The sequence below is a fragment of the Sander lucioperca genome, chromosome 2, assembly GCF_008315115.2.
Source record: "Sander lucioperca isolate FBNREF2018 chromosome 2, SLUC_FBN_1.2, whole genome shotgun sequence".
Lineage (NCBI taxonomy): Eukaryota > Metazoa > Chordata > Actinopteri > Perciformes > Percidae > Sander > Sander lucioperca.
The window spans coordinates 11,981,752-12,003,069 of record NC_050174.1 but is presented as its reverse complement, the minus strand read 5'-3'; the positions used below and the strand labels follow the sequence as shown (position 1 = coordinate 12,003,069).

The window sequence follows — 21,318 nt, the reverse complement described above, 5'->3', positions numbered from 1 at the left end:
TATTAGTTTTACATCACAATAAACTTAAAATAACAGTAATTTGTTATGTGCCCTAGGGTGGCATAGAGAGATTTCCTTCAAAGATGGGATTTAGATTCAAGCTCCAAGCTCCATAACGGCTACCATTTGTCCCGCTAAAGTTTCACACACATATACACACACACACACACACACACACACACACACACACACACACACACATACACACACACACACACACACACACACACACACACACACACACACACATACTTAGCCTCCCTTGCAGTGACCATCAATGTCATTTTTTGTCAATGACTCTCTGTGTTAACCGGTGTGGAATGAGTCCAGAAACGTGCATTTTGTGTGTATGGGTGTGTGTTGGTGTGCGTGAACGACTCTTTGTGATGCAAATCATAACAGACTTTTCTGTCAGAAGGCTTCAGTGGTGCGGTGTGGCCAAAACGCTAACGGCTACCTGACTCTCACACTCATACAGTGTACTGTACACAGACACAGCACATTTCAGTCCCTGTAGTCACCATTGTTAATGTGTCATATGATGACGTTTACTAGCAGAGTCTATCTGGAGGTTATAACATCTGTGGTGGTGGAGTGCTTGAAATGGACAGTGGACAGTGAAGGTGACAGTGTCAATTAAACTGTCTAACAAATGAGACATGCTCTCTTACTGTGTCCAGAGAAAGAAGCCAATCTATTGAATTCCTTTACCTTTAAACCACTTTCAGATCTCACTGGAACTCAATATTTCTCTGGGCCTCACAAACAAATGGAATAAACGCTAAATACATCCAAAACATGTATTTCCTCAGAACATACTACCAATTATTACGTCTCCTACGTCAATTGTTCTGTCAGTAGATGTAAAGGTGAAACACGTCTTTTATCCAGGAAAGAAACGCTATTAGAATGGCATTTTTTTGGACTTGCTTATTTGTGAATAAATACAATTGAAAGAACCCGAAGGGAAAGGAATGTGCTAGAATTAAAGTAATTTTTATCCTGGCCGTCTTCTGGAGAAACACACGTGTGTGTGCGTTTCTGTGCACAAAAACAATTTATGTAATGCTGCTCCCCCAATAGATCTTTACCTTAATCCTCTTTGAGCTAGCATAGTAAGCCCCACGGCTCATCTCCCATCACATTTTACCTTGATCCTCAACCTCTGTCAGAAATCATCACCGTAATCCACAGATTAGTCAGCAATCTCTTTTTTTATTTCGACTGCCTAGGTGAATTATTGAAATGGGGTTAAGATTATTAAAAGGCTGTTGTGATGGTCTATCACTGCAGAGTAATTTACAAATGGGGCGGATGAAGAAGAGCGGCTTCTGTGTTGTGTCAGAGATAAATGTATTGTGGTTGGTTGTTGGTAATGTCGAGAGGGATTGTGATCATTATCTAATGATGTGTGTGTACACCCACACATGACTGGACATGCACATAAACACACATACAGTATGCTTTATCTCTTTGATTCCTTGTACTGTATAACAGTGCAGCCTTTTATAACCACTTTGTATTTTCAAAAATATAGTGTAATTCTTGCATTCACACACACAGGAAGAGGAAGATGACATATATACTTCCAATGTAAGATTTAGGAGCCTTGAGAGGCTTTTCATCCAGTGATAAGCCATGTCATTAAATTCAGAAATTTTCTCACTTTTTAATTATATTGACTATTCTCTCTCTCTCTCTCTCTCTCTCTCTCTCTCTCTCTCTCTCTCTCTCTCTCTCTGTATCTTTATACAGTCATAAAATTAGTGTTTCTGCTGCTCGTTTTCTCAGTAAATTTCCATTTGATTCCAATCACTGGTTCTAACTAGACTAAGACTCAAATATATATTGTCTGCAAAATATTCTTGCAATAAAATGTGTATTTTCTTTTTTTCCACCTTTCTTACATGAATTGTTTGCAGACTATAACTGGAACTTTTTTTTAGTTTAAAACACTCAACGCAGTTGTTTATCTTGGCTTTCTCACAAGTGGAAGAGTTCTGCTATTTTAGCCCTCACAGTGGCGGTAACTGCGAGCACTTACAGTACATTCGCCATTTAAGGAAACCATCAATCAAAATTCAAAAAGGGAAGCTTCTCATTACATTTAGTCGCACTATGTTTTGTCTCTTAGCTGACCACTCAACCTGCATGATTTTCTTCCATTTTCATAGAATACAGGATGTATACAGGCCAGTGATCACATGTAGTTTTTAGTTTTCTGTGGTCTGAGGGTTGAGAGTTTTTTGTGCAGTATGTAGAGGGTTGAGTGGGTGCTTGACTCAGAAATATGAGAGTAGGAGATAATGAAGGCGTTTGTGTGGATCTCCTCCACACCCCAACTACTCTCTCCCCTTTCATTACCCATTCAAAGGCTTTGGCAACACTATAGGGTGGTCTGCCTTTGTAATTATATGAACCCTTTTTAATGTACTTCTGGCAGTGAGATGGAAAGAGCATTACATGTTCTGGTGTTGACATGTTGACCATTCAGTTGTTTTAAAATTAATGCTTGTTTGTTGACTGTTTTCAGAGAGTCTTTGATGAAACCTTGTACAGTGTCCCATCTCAGCTATTTTCTCTGTCTCCATTTCCGTTTATGTCTTATCTTAGGACTCTTGGCTCTTTTTTCACGTTGTCTCTTTCTGTCACTATCCCCGTCTTTCTTGACACAGTTCTGAGACAAAGCTGTGGATAGATGGTGACATGACAGTATAGAGTGTACTGCATTGTCAGGCAGCTACCCGTGCTGCCCTCGGCAGTCCTGACAGTGTTGTCATGGATGAAAGAACACACTGTTTTGACACAAGGTGCGACAGTGTCAAATAACAAAACTCTGTTCTGTTCTGTCAAGTTGTATGAGTTCAGACCTTGTTAAGTCTTTTAGGAGCACAGAAAACTTAAAAATGTGAGTTGGGCACACAAGCCTGTGACATCTATAAAAGGTGTGTGCATATGTTATTATAATACAATGAACACATTGAAATGTATTTATGAAATAATTTAACACCTAAAAATAGTCCTCAGTCCTAATGCTTGCAAGAGTTGAGGCATAATTTTATATGCTTATCTACTAGAGCAATTTGAACAGTAAAATCCTCATTTGGGACCAAGACTGAAAAAGTTTAATAAGCCTGCTTTGAATAATTGCTACAAATTAATTGCTTTTCACTTACATAACTATTCAGTTAAGTAGTCTTCAATGAGTTACTCAAGGAGGTCATTGTCGGTGCAATTTATATTTTTATATTATATATTATATATATTTTATATATATTTTTGTGTTGATAACACAGTCACATTATCAGATGATGACTGTCTGGAGTAGAGATGTTTGTAATGATACAGAGTGTGATCTTAAAATCCTTTATTGCCATTTAACACTATGTAAAATGTTTTTGGTTGTGTAAAATCAAATAGGAGCACATTTCTGCTGAGCGGTATTGACCATGATACTGCTTACTCACTGAAATTGTATTGAATCATCAGCTTATCAAACACTGCCAAGAAGCTCTTGGCGCTATAGATGCTTTGCTGATTTCTAAAGCATAATTCATTCAAAGGTAGATGGCTTTGGGCTACTTAAGTGTGACCTTGCAAAGGCCGATGTACAGCACTTAGAGATAAGATGCTCCTTTAGCTCTTTTGGGAACCATAAAGAGGGAATATGCTGCTCATGATGGCATCTGCTGTCTTTTTGTCTGTCAAAACTGTAAAATCAATGCCGCAGTTTGCTGCACAACTACACAACATTGTATCAAAGTGGCGGCATTGACCAAAGCAGGTTAATTATTCTGCTGAAAAATGTGTTTTTGTAATGGCTGAACACATTCAACTTCGTATAGGAAAATATCACGATCATCAACTCACTCACCAAAAATAAAAACAGAAACCCAGTCTGAATGTAATTGAAAGGGGCTGTTTTCTACATGTCCATGTTGCTGTTTGTTTACCATACCCATATTTTACACTGTACATCCTTCAACAAAATGCAACACTAACAAACAGGGAGGTCTCCGATAGTTCAGCTGACCCGGCTAATAAAGCAAAGCTGATTTTGTATTTTGTTATTGGGCGGTTTTAATAACACTGGAGAGCTGGAGAGTCAATTAAAAAGGATTAGCATGCCCCCAATCAGCTCAGAGCCTCTTCATGCTTTAATGATTATGGAGTGTCATCAGCACTCCTACACAGTACAGTGAATCAGCTTTGACAGACACACACACACACACACACACACACACACACACACACACATACACGCACACACACACACACACACACACACACACACACACACACACACACACACATCATGCCTTCACACGTGTGTTAGAAAAGCACTCAAAGGGTTAGCTTCCCACTCATGACACAAATACAAATACATCCTGTACATTCATTTTTGTTTTTTTAAGGTTCACAAAAATCTGCTTTCCTTTTTAATTTAACAGGTTTTATTATATGTATTTTGCACTAAACATATTGGAAACACATTTTTTTAAGTCAGAATGCACTTTCATACAGTTTTTTTTATTCTTAAGGATGAATAATTAAGGCATAATGTATAGTCAGTTCTTTTTCATTCAAACTTTGTGATTTTATCATGAACCCTGCTTGTAGTGACTGACACCACTGGTGGGTGAGCGAGATTGAAGATAATAAACCAGGTTTAATAAGTATCTCCTGAATCCTACCTTGAACATGATTTCTTTATTAAATTGCACAACTAAGACTGAACTTGATGGAGAGAGGGACACAGTACATCTTTGCTGATAACCCTGTGTATTTTGTGACTACTGAGAACAGAGTGAGAAATGACAAAGGGGAACATAAGTATAAATTAACTTGGAAATAACAGACACCCCTTGTTAGAAACCCTGAACATCCACCTCTGATTGAATTAATGTAATTGCTTTAGACATTATTTTCCGATTCCGAAATCAAAATGGTTGTTGTTGTATTGCTATTACTGTACAGACCAAATACATGTCTGCATGCACATGTCTAAAAAGGAAGCAAAATTAGGTTAGGGTTCTTAGGTAGATGGCACAACGTACTAGAAAAGCATTCAATCAAAGATAAGCCAAGACATTAGAGGTGTTCTTATTTTTTATAATGCTAAAACACTTAAATGCTCTTTAGCGGCCTGTGTCCTGTGGTTTCTTTTGCACACTCTCCCATTGCTCTCATTTCATTCCCTCTCTTACTTTCTTCTTTATTTCTCTCTTCTCTTCTCTCTCTCTCTTTCTCTCCTCCCTTCTCCGTCTTCTGTTGTTGCCATTAGTGATGTTAAAGTACTTAGTGAACTGGAGGGTTCAGCAGGAAACGTGGAATACATCACTGTCCAGAGAAATAAAGAAATCAACAGAGACACAGATACAAAGCGCTTCAACACTTTTACCGCATTGACCCGTGACTATGCACGGGGCTGTTCTATAATTTAACAAGCTGTCAATCATTTCAACACTGGCTCACAACAACCAGGGAAGTCAGTTAGGCAACACACTCTATTTAAAGTCTAAAAGAAACTCCATATTATCTCCCTAAGGGCACTTGCTGTGTCTGCTTAAGTTTGGGCATTAAAGTCATTATTTTTTGTTATAGTCGGGGTGGATTACAAACTAGACATTTTTTCTGCATCTAGCTCTCATGAAATATGTGTGGTGCAAAATACCTGTAGAACAAATATTTTGTGACATTCAGGGCTTGCACATTAGACAAGAACTCAAAGTACAGAATGCTATATTAAAAGTAGAGTAGAGAACAGGTTTAATCCTTTAATTTCCTAACTTTCAGTTCTTCTATCACAAGAAGAAAGTGTTTCCCTTTTGAACTTTTCCCCGGTGATATTTGAGGTGTTGATTCTGATTCTAGCACTTACTAGGTCAGCGTCTGTTTGGGGAAACGTTTCCCCTAATGATTTGAGCCTAGGGTCTCATTTCAACTTTCAAATCCCCTAACACTCTCACTCCAAACTGTCATCTGGATTTCTTTTCTCCTCCCTTTAGCTACCACTGCTTCTATCACAGTCCCAATGTATTTTCATCCTGAGAGCAGCAAGTCTTGAGAGGTTTTCTATGTATTTGTTTGTTTATTTAAATATTTATTTATTTTCTGTTCATTTCAATTTCCTGTTTTCCTTCTGTCTTGAAATCAGTTATTGGTTCTCAGAATTATAGTAAGCAATAACTTGTATTTTTTAATTTTGAAAATGAAGAAAGAAATATTTAAAATATTTCATTTTGAATAACCATATTCTTCAGTGATTAGCAATTTGCATTGCCTGGAAAAAAAGTATTGCTATGCAGCTTTAATCAAAACTGTGCTTTCTGGCTGAATTTTACTTTTCACCTGGCAATTTTGTTTTATAGAAATAGTCTGTCAGGAAATAGTTTGAAGTATTGGGACTTCAGTACCTACTTTGTATTGCCAAGCCTCACGCTTTGCTGTCTGTCTAAAGGCCTTGACACACCAAGCCGACGGCTGCCTACTACCGCCGTTGACGGCCACCTGTGGCATCACCTCTCATCGTCCCTCGTCGCCTTTGTCTGGGCAAAAAATTATCACTGGAACACACTGCACAGGCTACAGCCGACTGCCAAGTACCACGTACGTTTTGCACATGCGTTAATGAAATAACTCCATACCAGCAGGCGGCGGTAATCTATTCATCATTCAACAAAACAAGCGAAACCGGATACCTTTGCTATGATACCCACAACAAACAGTGTTTGCTCTAGCCAGCAGTGGCAGAACCAAACAGAGCCTACGGTCCCTCTGCTTCACTCCCCGCCGGGAAGACAGCGGTACCGCGAGATGGCTAGCTAACTGGACTGTGCCGCTCCCGGGCTGTCATCCTTTCTCTCGGCAAAGAAGTCTCCCTACAGTGGGAGCGGAGCGGAGTGACCGAATGGCCCACTACTGGCTCATTAGCTAACGTTAGCTTACTAATTTCCTCCACCCAACATGCCTTCATCATACACTGTTTACTGTAAAATAAGCCAAACAAACATGTCACTCATCTGGCGATAATGTGCTTTCCTTAGATTTGACAATAGTGTGTGAATTAGCAACATAAAGTTTTTAAATTTTACTAATTTAGAGGCTGACCGGCTGGCTGGTAAGCTAGCTTGCTTGCTTGCTATGGGGCTAATTGTTTAGCGGTGCAGAGGGCGCAGAGAGAGGTCTATTACAGTCTTTATATTAAATATCACGGTGTAGGATATTAATTTATTAACGTTAGTTTATTTTGTAATGTGTAGGTATAGAGATCTTTTTAAAAGACATGTTATGTTGGAATAAAAATGCCTAAACAACTAGCCTAGTTATGTATATCTCTTTGTAGGCTACGTTTGCCATCTTATGGACATGTGCAAAAATAGTTATTCCAATAGTTCGAACCGAAGGATTTTTGACAGCTCTATGTGTATTGGATTGACCAGATGAGATGAAAAATGTAAGGAGCCTTGGGTGTGCCTATCACAGTCGTTTGTTCGTTTTCCTCACTCTTGTTCCCAAGCTGAACAGCCGACACCGACAACCGCCGACAGCCCCAAAACGCAGATGAAGGCCCAACTAGGACCGTCTGCCGACCATCGGCTTGGTGTGTCAGGGCCTTTATGTGCTCTCTTTCATGGTTTCCGAACTTCCACGTCACTGTCCTTCTTCTCTGCCTCCTTCACTTTCTGCACATCTCTTTTTCCAATTTACTCAACAACTACCTGCACCATGTCTCAAAAGTGTAGCCCATCTTTCAATCCTCCACATTAGTAGTCCATCTCTGTAATGCCTGTGTGTTTGAAGCTAGCAGTAGCTAGAGTTAGTGGATGATTTTTTTTTTTTACACACTGACAAGGTAAAATAGTACCCATGCCAACTTTTTCCTATCTTTTCCTAATTTTACCTCTCTTTTCCTCCTCCCTTTCGCCCACATTCCTCACATGACTTTACTTTCCTTCTCTTGTTTTTCCAAGTGTTTGGCCTAATGGATTACCCCAGTATATCCTCCTCATATATTATCTCTCCATTCAGCACCTTGGTCTTGTTGTGCTCCCCCTCCATCTTTTTTTCCCTAATTGTTGACAAAGCATGGAAATTCCAAATCGCTCCGTCTCCCCCTTAGTCTCCCTCACCTCCTACTTACCTTTTCATTTATTATTTTCATTCCATTGCACTCTCTCTTTCTCTCCCTCCACGGGCTACCTCTTTCGCTTCCTCTCCCCATTTGTTGACATTGTTGGGTTAGCTTTAATGGATCACCCATAGATATCTGCTCCTAGCCTGCGCTCCCTGTTCCCTCATCCTCCTCCACCATAATCACTGCCTCACTAACTTTCTATCTTTCTCTCGCTCCTTCACCATTGCTGTGGAAATACCTTTCCTCTATCCGACCCTCTCTTGAGATTTTTCCCCATCCATCTTTCTCTCTCTCTGTCTCTCTCCACTCTTGAATGTTGACGTGAGAGGGTGAGTCTAATAGATCACTGTGAAGCATCTGCACCTGTGTTAAATCTCAGAGGTATGTGTGTGTGTGTGTGTGTGTGTGTGTGTGTGTGTGTGTGTGTGTGTGTGTCTTCGTGCATGTGTGGACCCTAGAGAAGCGAATGCAGGCTTTCTGTTCAGCACATCTGCGACCTCCTTTAGTGCTGAGCAACTTCCTTGTTTTACCTCTCTTTTCCTCTCCATTTCACCTGCTTCTACTTGTTCTCCCTTTTCTTCTTTCTCCCTCTCCTTTCTATATTGTATAAGCTTACATTGCAAAAAGGAAACCATTAACGTTGTGGCTTTATTTTAGTTCTCAGGGACATAATAACAAAACTGTAGTTACACGTTATTTAATATGCTAAATGTTGCAAAACACAGGCTGCATTAAGATATAATACAAAGATATGCTATTTTGAGTCACTTTCACAAGCACAAGTTACAGCTGAGTAAAAATAATAATCATATGTGTGTATGATATGTGCATGCCATGCATCTTTCAGTGTATATGTACCAAGGTGCAGTGGAGTAGTAGGTTATAAATAGGCCTCTGTAGGCTTGTCCCCATCCAACTGGGTGTCCTCCTGTGTCCCAGTTCTGTCTGTGTGGGACACCTTGGAGAGCGCTCTGCTCTTCCTCACACTGCTGCACATTGGGGATTTGTTTTTTTTATATGCATGCTTCATCCTCGATTTCCCTCTACATTTTATTTCCTAGTGGTATACAACTCATTTAAGAACATACACTAAGTGTTATGTACAAGACCTCTGAAAATTACCTGCTCTTGCCCACACATTGGTTTCAGCAGATTATATAGTGTAGTATATACATATTTTCCCTCCTTTTTAATTGTGCAGTATGAGTATACCTCGTAATGTTGAGGAATACTCACCAAGTCACAATGCAATCTACGTTTTCTACACTGTTTTTTTGCAGAACCAACATTTATTGTTAGGAACAAATCACATTAGCCAAAAATACTGCATCGCGTAATGTAATATGGAAGTATATTGTGATATAATCTTTAGGGTAAGCCTGTTAATCTTTTTTGTAGATTTGTTGCCTGAATGTCTTGTGTAACAGCATAGGAGCAAAATAATAATAATAGAATTAATAGAATAAAATGTCTTCTCAATGGATTTGTGGAAAGATAAATGCAATGCAAACTCTGATACAGCTATGAAGCTACTTTAAGTCCAAACTGCTTCTTTTAATCAAAGGTGTCTTTTCGAACATCAGTGTGGGATGATTGTTGATGGCGACCCAGTTACGTCAGTATGGTTAATTAGGTCTCTATGTCACTCGCCTGGATCTAGTTAATTAAGCTGTCAAAGCCTCTGAAATCCCATGTTGGCATGCACACATATAGGCACAGACACACTGACACCCACCCACACACACACACACACACGCATACTTCACCCTCTTACATCCCATATATATGCGTGCACGTGTACAGTGACCTTTCGTTAACCTGCACAATCTGCCTGGTCTGCCCAGTCCTGGCATGTATTGTATTGTAGTGGGGTTGGTGGCTGTAGTAAATTCCCCTCAGTAGTAGTGGGCAGCAGGATTGTCCTAATCACCTCCCAAGTGTAGTGAGGATGTAGACTGAAACACCAGGACATATGGCCAATTAAGATGTGAAATGGCACAGATATACTGTAGGTGACTGGAAATCACACCTCACACAATCAATGTAGTTGAGTGGCAAGGTTATTATTTAAAACTGTTCCTGACTACTGCACTGACATCGACACTGTGCTTAGCCGTAAAACTAATCAATTTATTGGGGCTGAATTTGATTTTTGATATTTTTATATCTCTTCTGTCAGTCAGTTTATCCTATTGTCTTATGTCCATCTGTCTCTTTGCATAATATATCCCTGTTGTTTGTTTGTCTGCTTATGTCTGACTGTCCGTCTCAGATGGCCTCTTGTCAGTATTGTGTGCTCCCTTATTATATTCCTAAATCATGTTTTTCAGCAAGTCACAGTTCTTTGATTTGTAACCCAAATGGAGACTTTGCCCTGCCTTTTCATGTCGTGTGTCTACTCCACTCTTAAATATCTGAGGTGAACTTCCCTCAGAGATGACACTAAGTTGTACACACAGTAAAAAAAAACTAAAAGTCTGTGTTTGTATCCTATCGATTCCAACAAGTGCAAGGGACTAAAACGCATTGGCTAGGATAAAAAATAAAAGTTTTTTTGTTTGATTCAAAGTAAGGGATGACTAACAGGAAAGTGCAGATAGAGGAAGAGGGTGCTACTGTAGTAGAGGTGGGAGTAGGGTGTAGCCCTTGAAGTTGAGAGGACAATTAGTCCAGAGGTGTTGTTGGCACCAAAATGTAGCCATTTGCCTGTGGTACAGTGCTACAAATTGGCTGGTATAGAGATGCTAAGAGAAACGTCACAGCAGTGTGGAGGAAGTCAGAGTGAACACAACCATGCACACAGCACTATTTGCACTTGTTTTCCCAAATGAATGGTTGCTATTTTTGCACTTGCAAATGACAGAACTTGAGTGATAATGTTAAAAAACGTGCATTTATTATAGGCGATATTGTGAACACAGATGTGAAGGAAGAATAGATCTGTGTGTTTAAAGCTGTCAAATCAAGTAGAAATGTATCATAATTGTATTAAACAACCTTGAATGAGGAATAAAAGAAACACTTCCTGGTGTGTCATAGTAGGTTCATTCATTAAATTTAGTCTGATTTCAGTTTAAGTGCTACATTTATTTGATGCTGAGGGAAGCAATTTAAGACAAATTGTTTTCTTTTTTTTTACACCATGATGGTTACTCTCCTGTAATTGTTTGAAACAACAGTCATTTTGTTCATCTCATCACAATGAGTTAATTGTTTTGTCTAATATCAACGCACACACACACACACCCTCGCACACCAAGTCTTCACCATATTCATGTGCACTGTTGGATTAAATTTCTATTAGCTTTCCTCGATTGAGTTTGAAGATTGTTGATTAGCCAGTAATGGCCTTTGTTACTGCACTAATGAATAGCTTGATTACTATTCTACTTAGCTACACATCAGGAGGCGGGTGGTGTGTGTGTGTGTGTGTGTGTGTGTGTGTGTGTGTGTGTGTGTGTGTGTGTGTGTGTGTGTGTGTGTGTGTGTGTGTGTGTGTGTGTGTGTGTGTGTGTGTTTGTCTGTGTGTCTGTCTGTGTGTCTGTGTGTGCGCGACATTTGTTGGTATTATCCTCTGACGAACACACACAGACAGCTATAGCCAATTGTCTGGGTTTGTGTCAAGAAAGCTGATGGCAGCTGAAGAGAAAGATGGATGGTATGCTCTGCCAACACTCATCTCTCATTCTCCCTCTCTTCTCTCCCTCTCTCTGTCTCTGTCTATGCCTCTCAATTCTCTCCCACCTGCTCTCTGTTTCTCCAGCCTACTGTCACTCCACTATTGTCTTTTTCTTAATTCTTACATCCCCTCCACCTCTTTGTCTTCTCTTGACCCTCTCTCATCTGCATTCTCTTTCTTTTTGTTTCTTGCCTTCCTGCGTTACAGTCCTTCCCTTCTTTCTTGTTTATCTCTGTCCCGTTTTTTCTTTCTGCTGACTGGAATGTCCGGGCTCATGAGGTTGGGTTGGCATATTGCATTTTGTGTGTGTGTGGCTTTGTTAATATGTCTGTGTGAGCATACGTGCATGTGCGAGTGTTTGATAATGGAAACAAGCATGCCAATTACGGTGATGGCTCTCTAGATTCCAATCAGAGCCAATAATAATGAGTGTGGCACATCTGGCAGTGTGTGTGTATCTTAGTGTGTGTGCTGGTAGGGAGGGCAGGGGGTGTGTATAGAAGGGTGTTTGGAGAAATTACGCTTCTCCAAAGTTACACATAAACATCTCTGCAATCCTACACATAGAAGGGTGTTATGGTTAACTAAAGTTCTTGCAGAAAACCTGACATACACACCTTCCAAATGTTAACAATGCATCATGCGGACATGCGTACTAGGGCTGCACAATTTGGAGGAAAAGTCATATTGCGATTGCGAGTTACAATGCTGCGATTGAGATATAATGGTTTATGAGTCTACTTGCTTGATTATCAAGGGAAATGCACCAAATATTAAAATTGAGAAATGTGTATTTCTCAACTTTTCTCAACAATTTAAACGAGCATAAGAAGAAATACATAAACATTTTTTTTTTTTTAAATAACTTAATATTTTACTAAATTAAATAAGAAAAATACAAATTCTCATTAAAATAATACATTTTGTATGCTCTTTTAAACAATGACATTTAAGATGGGTGTAATATAATAACTAGTGATTAAGTTACAAAATATACGTTTACAGCCTGTTCTTAAAGTCTGCATGCTCTGAAACCCTGCTCTACACTTCTCATACTCACGAGACCATACACGACACGTGCTACTGCCTAAACAGACTGACTGGTTATATCTTTTGTGGACGTTGTTATAATGGTAGCGCTTAATACATCAATGGGGTAGCGTAATTCAGAGGGCAGATTCAATGTTGATTCAACACAGAACCAAAAATCAGGCATTAGTGAGAGCGAAAATGGCAGGTGCTGAGTGAGAGACGTCAGTGTGTGAGTAGTGAAGCAAGCGAGGAGAGCGACTGGTGTCGGATTTAGCGTAGCAGTCGTGCAAACTTCTTAGAGTGACTCCTGTGAACATCTGCTTAAGGCAACCCGGGGAAGCATAATTTCCAGCTTTAGTGTTGGACTCTGAGGGCCCTATCTTGCACCCGGCGCAGCGTGGCGCAAAGCCCAACGCAAGTGTCTTTACAGGGAGGTGTATTCAGGTGATTTCTTGGCTTATTGCTATCTTGAGGCAGCGGAAGTGATCGCACCATTGACTCTGAATCGTGAACAGCGCGATCTTAGGCGCACACACAGGGACGCGCAGCAGCACACAAACATGCAAAAGATTAAAAATATTACAACATGAAATCAGATCTGATTATGATATGATCTGGTCACGCACTTTCACTTCACACACGAGCAGATCAGTTTCTTCTCTCCTTCCTGCTCAGCAAATCTGCCATCATAATAGCAATGCGCCAAGGTACAAACGCGCCTGGCATTTAAAGGGACTGGGAGATGACACTCTGATTGGTTTATTGCATGTTACGCCCAAAACACACCTATGATTAATTAAGCCACGAAGTACAACCTAAACAACAAGTACAACATAAAGACCCGTTTTTCCGCCGTCAAACTAGCAAAAGTGCATTTGGACGCGCCCTAAATGCACCTGCGTCATGCGCTTCACGCCGTGGCTTAGATCGTTAAAATAGGGCCCTGAGTGTCAGGCTAACATTGCCTTCTCCATGTATATACAATTTCCACTCTAAGCAAATAAAACATGACATATATTTTGTTACGTCTAGGCACTCATAGCACTTGTGGGAAAGATTGTAGTCAAATATTGAAAAGTCAAATATTACCTGAAGACACATCACACAACATGTTGACTTTATTAACATATAACCAAAATCATTGTCTTTCTCAACCATTAACCAAAAATGCTTTTGTTGCCTTAACCCATCCACTGTGTCAAAGTCCTGCACTTTGAACATGCAGTACAAAAACATAACACTTCCTACACTCTAACAAATGTTGCCACTGGACATAATCCAGCCAGTTTCCCTTAAAACCTTTTGTTTGGCTAAACAAATTAGTAGTAGATGAACATAGTTTATATTAGACATAGTTGCATAGGTAGACATTACATTCTACCAAAGAGAATAAAGCTTCCCACTTACTACTCAGTTGCAATTTGTTTATTTTTAGTTTTATGAATCAGATTGTAACACATCCTCAGGGTAAGTCAGATAAAGATGTGCCAAATTGATTGATAAAACACAGATTGCATTGGAGGTATGAGAGTTTTCCCTTCTTTACTTAAAAAGATCAAATAAAAATTACACTACACAAGCCCTTTGCTTAGTTGGTTGAAAAAAAGTTACTTGCTCTAATTTTCTGTCCTTATCTGTCGTGATTGTCCCATCACTGTCTCTCTCCTCTGATGTCCAGCACCTCGGTCTCAGCTGCCATGAAACGAAATGGTGAAGCTTGCTGGAGAGGGTGGTGGTGTTGGGGCGATGTTGACGCACACACATCACACACTCAGACTGAGTCCATGCCCACACATAGGCAGAGTAATCACTTCAGTAGCTCTTTAACCCACTCATCTGTGGTCTTATAGGGATCCAGATAATATAGCTAATCAAGGGTATAATCATATTAACACTTCGGTGATTCACAGGCACACATGCACACACACACACGCACGCACACACACACACACACACACACACACACACACACACACACACACACACACACACACACACACACACACACAATTGATTGTAGCTGGTCTGTTTTGTGTTTCGTCATACCCTTATTGTGAATCTGTGTGTTTGCGCCTGCTGCTACTTTGAAAAATGAATGTTGTGATTCAGTGGCACATTCTATCCATAGACCCTGTATCTCTGCGCTGTTATCAACTCCCATATGATACTTTTTGTAGTGGCTCTACAAAGCATGTCATATTTTAGCATTTGTCATAGATATTCTTTGCTTCGTTATCTCACTTCTTGCTCTGTGGTCTGCCATTTGTTTTGCTTTTGCAAGATTTACACTCTTTCTCTTTGTGACACAGTGTGACTATGATGTTCCTGCTCTCAGTAGCAGATATGCGGCAAAGCTTTGCGTTTCAAAACCTTTTGTGCTGCTCTCCAGTGAAACAAAAGATAGTATATATCTCTATATCTTGGCCTACTTTTATCTTGCACAGCATGCGACCAAGCCTTTGTTCCACTGCCAAAGTAAGATGCATATCTTAATAGATTGTGCAATACATCACACTTTTCTGCTGCCTTGATATTGCACAGCATAAGATGGGACATTTGTCCTAAAGTTGTGAGTTAGACATGGAAGTATCTACATATTCAAATTCATTCCTCCTTTCTACACATAGTTTATATTGCAATAGCTAAACACTACAAGCACGTACATTATTAAGGACTAAGGAAAGACAAATCTGCTTTTATCTAGAATTCATGGGCCCAAGGTTTGATACCTGTAGGCAAATTATTGTCTCAGTTATTGGGTCAAGCAGAAAGAACACATGAACAAAGCGAGTGTGTAATTGATCAGACAAAGCCTTCATTCCTTTGAAAAGAAAGCCATTTTATTTCTTTGTCTAAAGAAAAAAGAATGGACTCTTCTTGAACCTTTTTTTAAATCCTGTTACAGTTGAAACAGAGGACAAGAGCATTGCTTATGTGCACTTATGCACTGCAAGCATTTGAAGTGTCTTCACACGACATGTATAATACCATTATTTCATATCCATGGCAATAAACAAAAATGTTTATGAGTGTTGTTTTAGTTTGTGTGTGTGTGTGTGTGTGTGTGTGTGTGTGTGTGTGTGTGTGTGTGTGTGTGTGTGTGTGTGTATGTGTGTGGTGTGGTGTGGTGTGGTGTGGTGTTTAGGTAAAGCAAGACAGTTAGGTGATGTAGGGGCAAGAGTTAAAATAAGAAATACACATTCTCCCCTGGGGTTGGCTTGATCCAATCAGCCACCCTCTGCCATTCACACATACACACTCTCTCTTACACCAGCTGTGGCTAATGAGCGGTGGCGGTGGTAGTATAGCCACCACATGTGGTCTCTTTGTCTGAGCCCAGCGGAGCACACATCAGTCTCATATGCTTCAATCTTCAGGCATCATCAATTGTCACACCAGAGCTCAAAACTAATATTAATATAAGGTGGCAGTAATGGCCTGTATTAGCATTATTATATTTTACTGGAGCAAACATGTTGGAATGACATTTAGTGCAACAATCACTAAGCTCGCTACACAACTAGAATGATTTATGAATTGATTACTTAAAAAAACAATTACATAAATACATAATCCCTGCGATGTAAGTCACTTTCGATCAAACGCTGTTTTGTATGTGTTCTTACTTTTTTGGAGTACTCTTACATTGATTGTTTGGATGACATACCACTCATTTTTAAAACTGTTTGTGATAAAGTTAAATTCCATGATAGGATGTGTCATTAAACAAAATGACTTTTGGTTTGATTCCAATAGCAAGTACAAGTTTAAGTGTTACTTTTCAAAACAGGCACACACACTGCTACATATTGTGTGCTTTTTTTAGCACTGCATTAAAATAGCCAGAGTAAGCAATTTATAAAGAAGAAGGTCCCCTAGGAAGTGGACTTCAAATTACTTAAAAAAAATTGGTTTTGTTGACTGACAGTGGTTTATGACAGTCTTGGAGGAATGAAGAAACTAAGAAGCAAAGTAAATTGTTCAATACATGAACTGCTGAGTTTCAACATGTACTAAGTGTAGATAAGATTAGAATATATATATATATATATATATATATATATATATATATATATATATATATATATATATATATATTGTGATAAGACAATTGTAGTAGTTTAAATAGTATATTCTCACTAGTATTATGAATGTTTAAAGAGTCCCCATTACTTAGTATTACAATGAAAAAGACACATTTACTTTAAGTCACTTTAGATGTTCGTTGTGTGTATTTTTCTATGAGGTTAAGTGTCCATGCTGTGTTATGGAACCTTTTGAATCATAGCCACAGTCTTTTTCAAATTTTTCAGCAGCAATTTTCCAGGGAATCCAGGCGCATGACATAGACTTAACTGTGTGCTACAATACTGGCACTGGTACAAGTCCCCAAATCAACCCATCTGAGAAGTTTAGGAAATATGAGATGTAGAAAAAGTTGTGGCTATTCCCATCTGGTACTGGCTATGTGAAGCTAATAAAGAGGAAGCAGAGTATATGATATAATCCATGTACACTAACCAACTTAACCAGCTTGCATTAGAATAGTTGAATACAGTAAAGATACATTTACAGTCCCTGTGGGCTCATAAAGTAGCTCAAAGTGAGATTTCTTATCCAGATTAACTTATTTTATCTTTCAACCTTCAATATTCCATGTCCCCTGGGTTGTTGGTTTACTGCCAGCATACAGATATTTCATAACAGGGCTTTGACCATCGAGAGGCAAATTCAGGCCAGGGGTGAGACAGTATGTTTTGAAAATTCAGTTATGTCAATAAGAAAACATTTTCTGCCAGTAATAGTTTTTTCTATTTTAATGTAACAATGTCAAACCCATTAAATTAGACAAATGTTATGTTGTTGTTGTGAAGAGGCTGGGCTTGAATTAATCTTTCACACTTTAGACGCAATATTCCCACAATTCAAAAAACATCTCTTTAGATCTTTGTCTCTCTGTTCTGTAATAGTTGTGTTTAAACTATTAGATAATAATATATTATTATAAGATAAATATTACTTGAGTAGTTTTGCTAAGCTGTGTTCATCTTCACTTGGGCTGTCTGTATAAGGTTTATATGGTTATGTAGTCAGACTAGTGATCTTGGATCTCTGAGAACATAATAATAATAATTCAACAAATGTATTGTATTTCAGTACAGTACAGTTCCTTTAAATATCCTGAGCATGAATAAATCAGAATCCATATTACACGCATTGTATTTGCTTTTGTTTGCGAGAGAGCACCTACACTTTTTTCCACTTGTACATCTCAAGGATAAGTTCCTTGACTAAACGTTTGCGCTGTATATATATATATATATATATATATATATATATATATATATGTGTGTGTATATGTTTTTGTTTGTTTGTCTTTGCTGATTTTTCCTCTAGTATAACCTTTACATTGTAATAGAAACTGAAAGGTCACACAGCATCTCACCTAAGATTGAGAATTCAAGGCTACAGTGAGCCCGATCGCCAAAGAGCACTATTGAATCTCTAAAGATCAGAAGGAGAGGCAGGTAGAATAACTGAGAGAGAAGAATGACAGCCGGGCCTGAGCGGGCAGTAAGCTGAACAATGACACTGAATTTCCTCTTTTCTGCATCTGAGATTTCCATTTCCTAATGCGAAGGGAGGAGGAAATTAAACAACATGAATTAAACAACGCGACTCGGACATTTATGTGCTAGCCATAAAACTGGGACAGGCTGAATTTATGAGGCTTTGGACCAGTAAATACAGCACTCAGGAAATGTGATTAGGCTCGTAAATAGGATAGTTTCCCGCTGTCCTACCCTTCACCCAAAGTACCTTGTGAAAGCATATGTTCGGGACATTTTCCTCCTTTTCTACACTGCCACCCATATTGTGGAGGTGCCCACTGTAGATGAGGGTCTTTTACTATTACAATTGTATTATTTTAGTGACTTGATGCATAGACATCATCATTTTATTTATTGTTTCTGTTATTAGTATTTTTACATCCTACCTCACAAAGTATGTTTATTTGGTTGTGAATTATATTTTTGATTTCTAAAACATATTATACATGAGAATACATTTGGCAATAGGTTTTTGTATCTTCTCTCTTACTTACAGTATGAACCATGACAAATAAAAATATACTCTTGGTAGTCACCACAGAGCCTCCTCCCCTTCACATATTTATTAATTTACTTGGATTTGGAATGGTAGCATCTCCTCAAAGCTTTTCTGTGTGGGGCAATTGAAAAACACGATTACACCAGCATCCTATTATAAGTCCTTCCATTCCTTCTTTATTTGTCATCTGGAAAGGTTGAAAAACAGATTATACCAGAACACCCAGACTTGATTTTTTTAGTTTCTTTTTTTCTTTTTTTTCTTTTCTCTAACAGGTGGACAGTTTTAGACAAACATCACTTTCAAAACCCTTTTTTATTTATTTTTCTCAGGGTGGATCAGTTGTGAAAACAAGATTATAAGGTGATCTCATAATTTCCCTCAGCTGGCAAGATCTAACATAGTTGCAAAAAGCAAAGAACTTTAGTTGAATGAAAATTGTTTATCTGGTTTCACTTGTATTTGACTTCATGGCAGGAACACGCCTTCCCAATATAAAAACAGATAAGACATAGTGTCATTACACAAGCACAATTTACTTCTATCGTCTCTCGTAAGCTATGTTTTTCTAAACTTTTCTCTTTGTGTATCAGAGGTGTAAAGAAACCTTTATACTCACCCCGTTTTCTCCTCTCTCTGTCTCCCAGGTGGAGTGGTTGAAGAACGAAGAGATAATTGACCCAGCAGAGGACAGAAACTTCTATATCACCATCGACCACAACCTGATCATCAAACAGGCGCGTCTGTCTGACACAGCCAACTACACATGTGTGGCTAAGAACATAGTGGCCAAAAGACGAAGCACTACAGCCACTGTTATTGTTTACGGTAAGTCTGCATGCTTGTGTCTGTGTGGGTCTTTGTATGTGTGAACGAGAAAAAATATTGTCACTAAAAGCTGTGATATTCTGTTTTCGTGAGTGTAGGTGACATGTTTTGTGTCTAATGTTAAGTATTTTACTGATATGACACCTTTTTAAATGCTAGCTGCAGCTACCCGACAATGTGTCTAATCGACCAAGCCAGCCCCCATCTGCCACATGAAATTAGCTCTACTGCAATGCCATCGTGCTCTATTTGTGATTGGCCTGATAGTCCCACATCACCCTTGACCTCACCTAATTTAAATCCACCAATCACGCCTTTAGTTTTAAATTAGAAGACTTGGGCTTTCCAAATGTCTGCACTTTCAGCCAAGAGTCCCACCACCAAATGAATTGTGCAGCATATGGCATAATAACACCTGTGAAAAACAATAGCTCAGTTCTGAATGGTGTTAGTTTGGATGGCAGGTGATGCTCTTCTCTTGCTGTTGTTGTTTTTTTTGTTTTTTATAAAAAACAAAACAAAGTAAAAGCTTGTTGAGAAGAAGAAAATGCCTAATATGCCTTCTCTCTTTTTTCCATTTTACCAAATACCAGCCTGACATGAGAGGATAGGAAACATTTTGAGGGAATACAATGTATAACAGAACACACACATAACACACAAGGTCTATTCACTAGGAGTGTTTCAATCAAAAATAACTGTGCATGTTCGATACAGACGGCGAGAGATGGAGTGGTTTGACACTGATGTATCCTTACAGAAATAGTTTGTTCAATCTGTGGTTCAATCTTCTTGGCACCACGAGAGCCCAACTGACACTGTTGACAAGGTGAAATAGTAGCGGAAAAAACAGAGGAACATGAAGGGGGGAAATGGAGTAGCTATAGATGGATGGGAGGCAGGTGAGGAGAAATGACAGGCAGAGGAGAACAGAGTGGGACAAGGCAGGTGAGTGAAGAAGAAAAAAATAAATAGAAAAACCTAAGAATGTAGATGACAAAAGTGACTGTTCCTGAATTTACCGGTTACATGCTCTCTGATGATTCATTTCTAATTGGCGGTTGGAAAAGGAGTGGGCACTGTCCACTGGCTATAACTGGGCTGAGACAGAGCTGTCGAGATGCAGCGGAGGAATTTCAACCCACCTCTCCGGATGTCAACTCTCTCTGGGTGTCCTTGTGACTCATTCTAACTTCATACCAGATTTCTCTCTTTCTGCTCATGTCTTGTCTACCCTTATCTTTGTCTGCACTGTGCTGCCACAAAAACAACAATAATACAGAATAATGAAGCAACAGTCAAGTCTAAATGTGACAGGATGCAGGGACATCTTGTAGAGGTACAAAGAGGGAGAAAGTGGAAAAAAGATGCACAGAGAGCAACAGAATGAGAAAAGATGCATCCAGACTATGGAAGCATGCATGGCTAATGAGGATTCAGAAAACTCAATGATTCCTCATTTTGTCCTCCCTGTGCTTTTTCCAACAAGGGTTTAGGGTTAAGCAATTTTCCAGAGTATGACAGCTGTATG

General features: G+C 39.1%; 1 protein-coding gene across 2 annotated transcripts in view; it reads left to right on the top strand.

Moving 5' to 3' along the window:
• si:ch73-72b7.1 (netrin receptor UNC5C) overlaps positions 1-21,318 on the top strand; it is a 193,607-nt gene that overhangs the window by 128,920 nt on the left and 43,369 nt on the right. For both annotated transcript variants that reach the window (XM_035992509.1, XM_035992507.1), the window contains exon 5: positions 19,607-19,787. In XM_035992509.1, the coding sequence (XP_035848402.1) occupies positions 19,607-19,787 (181 nt within the window). The remainder of the gene's footprint in view (positions 1-19,606; positions 19,788-21,318) is intronic.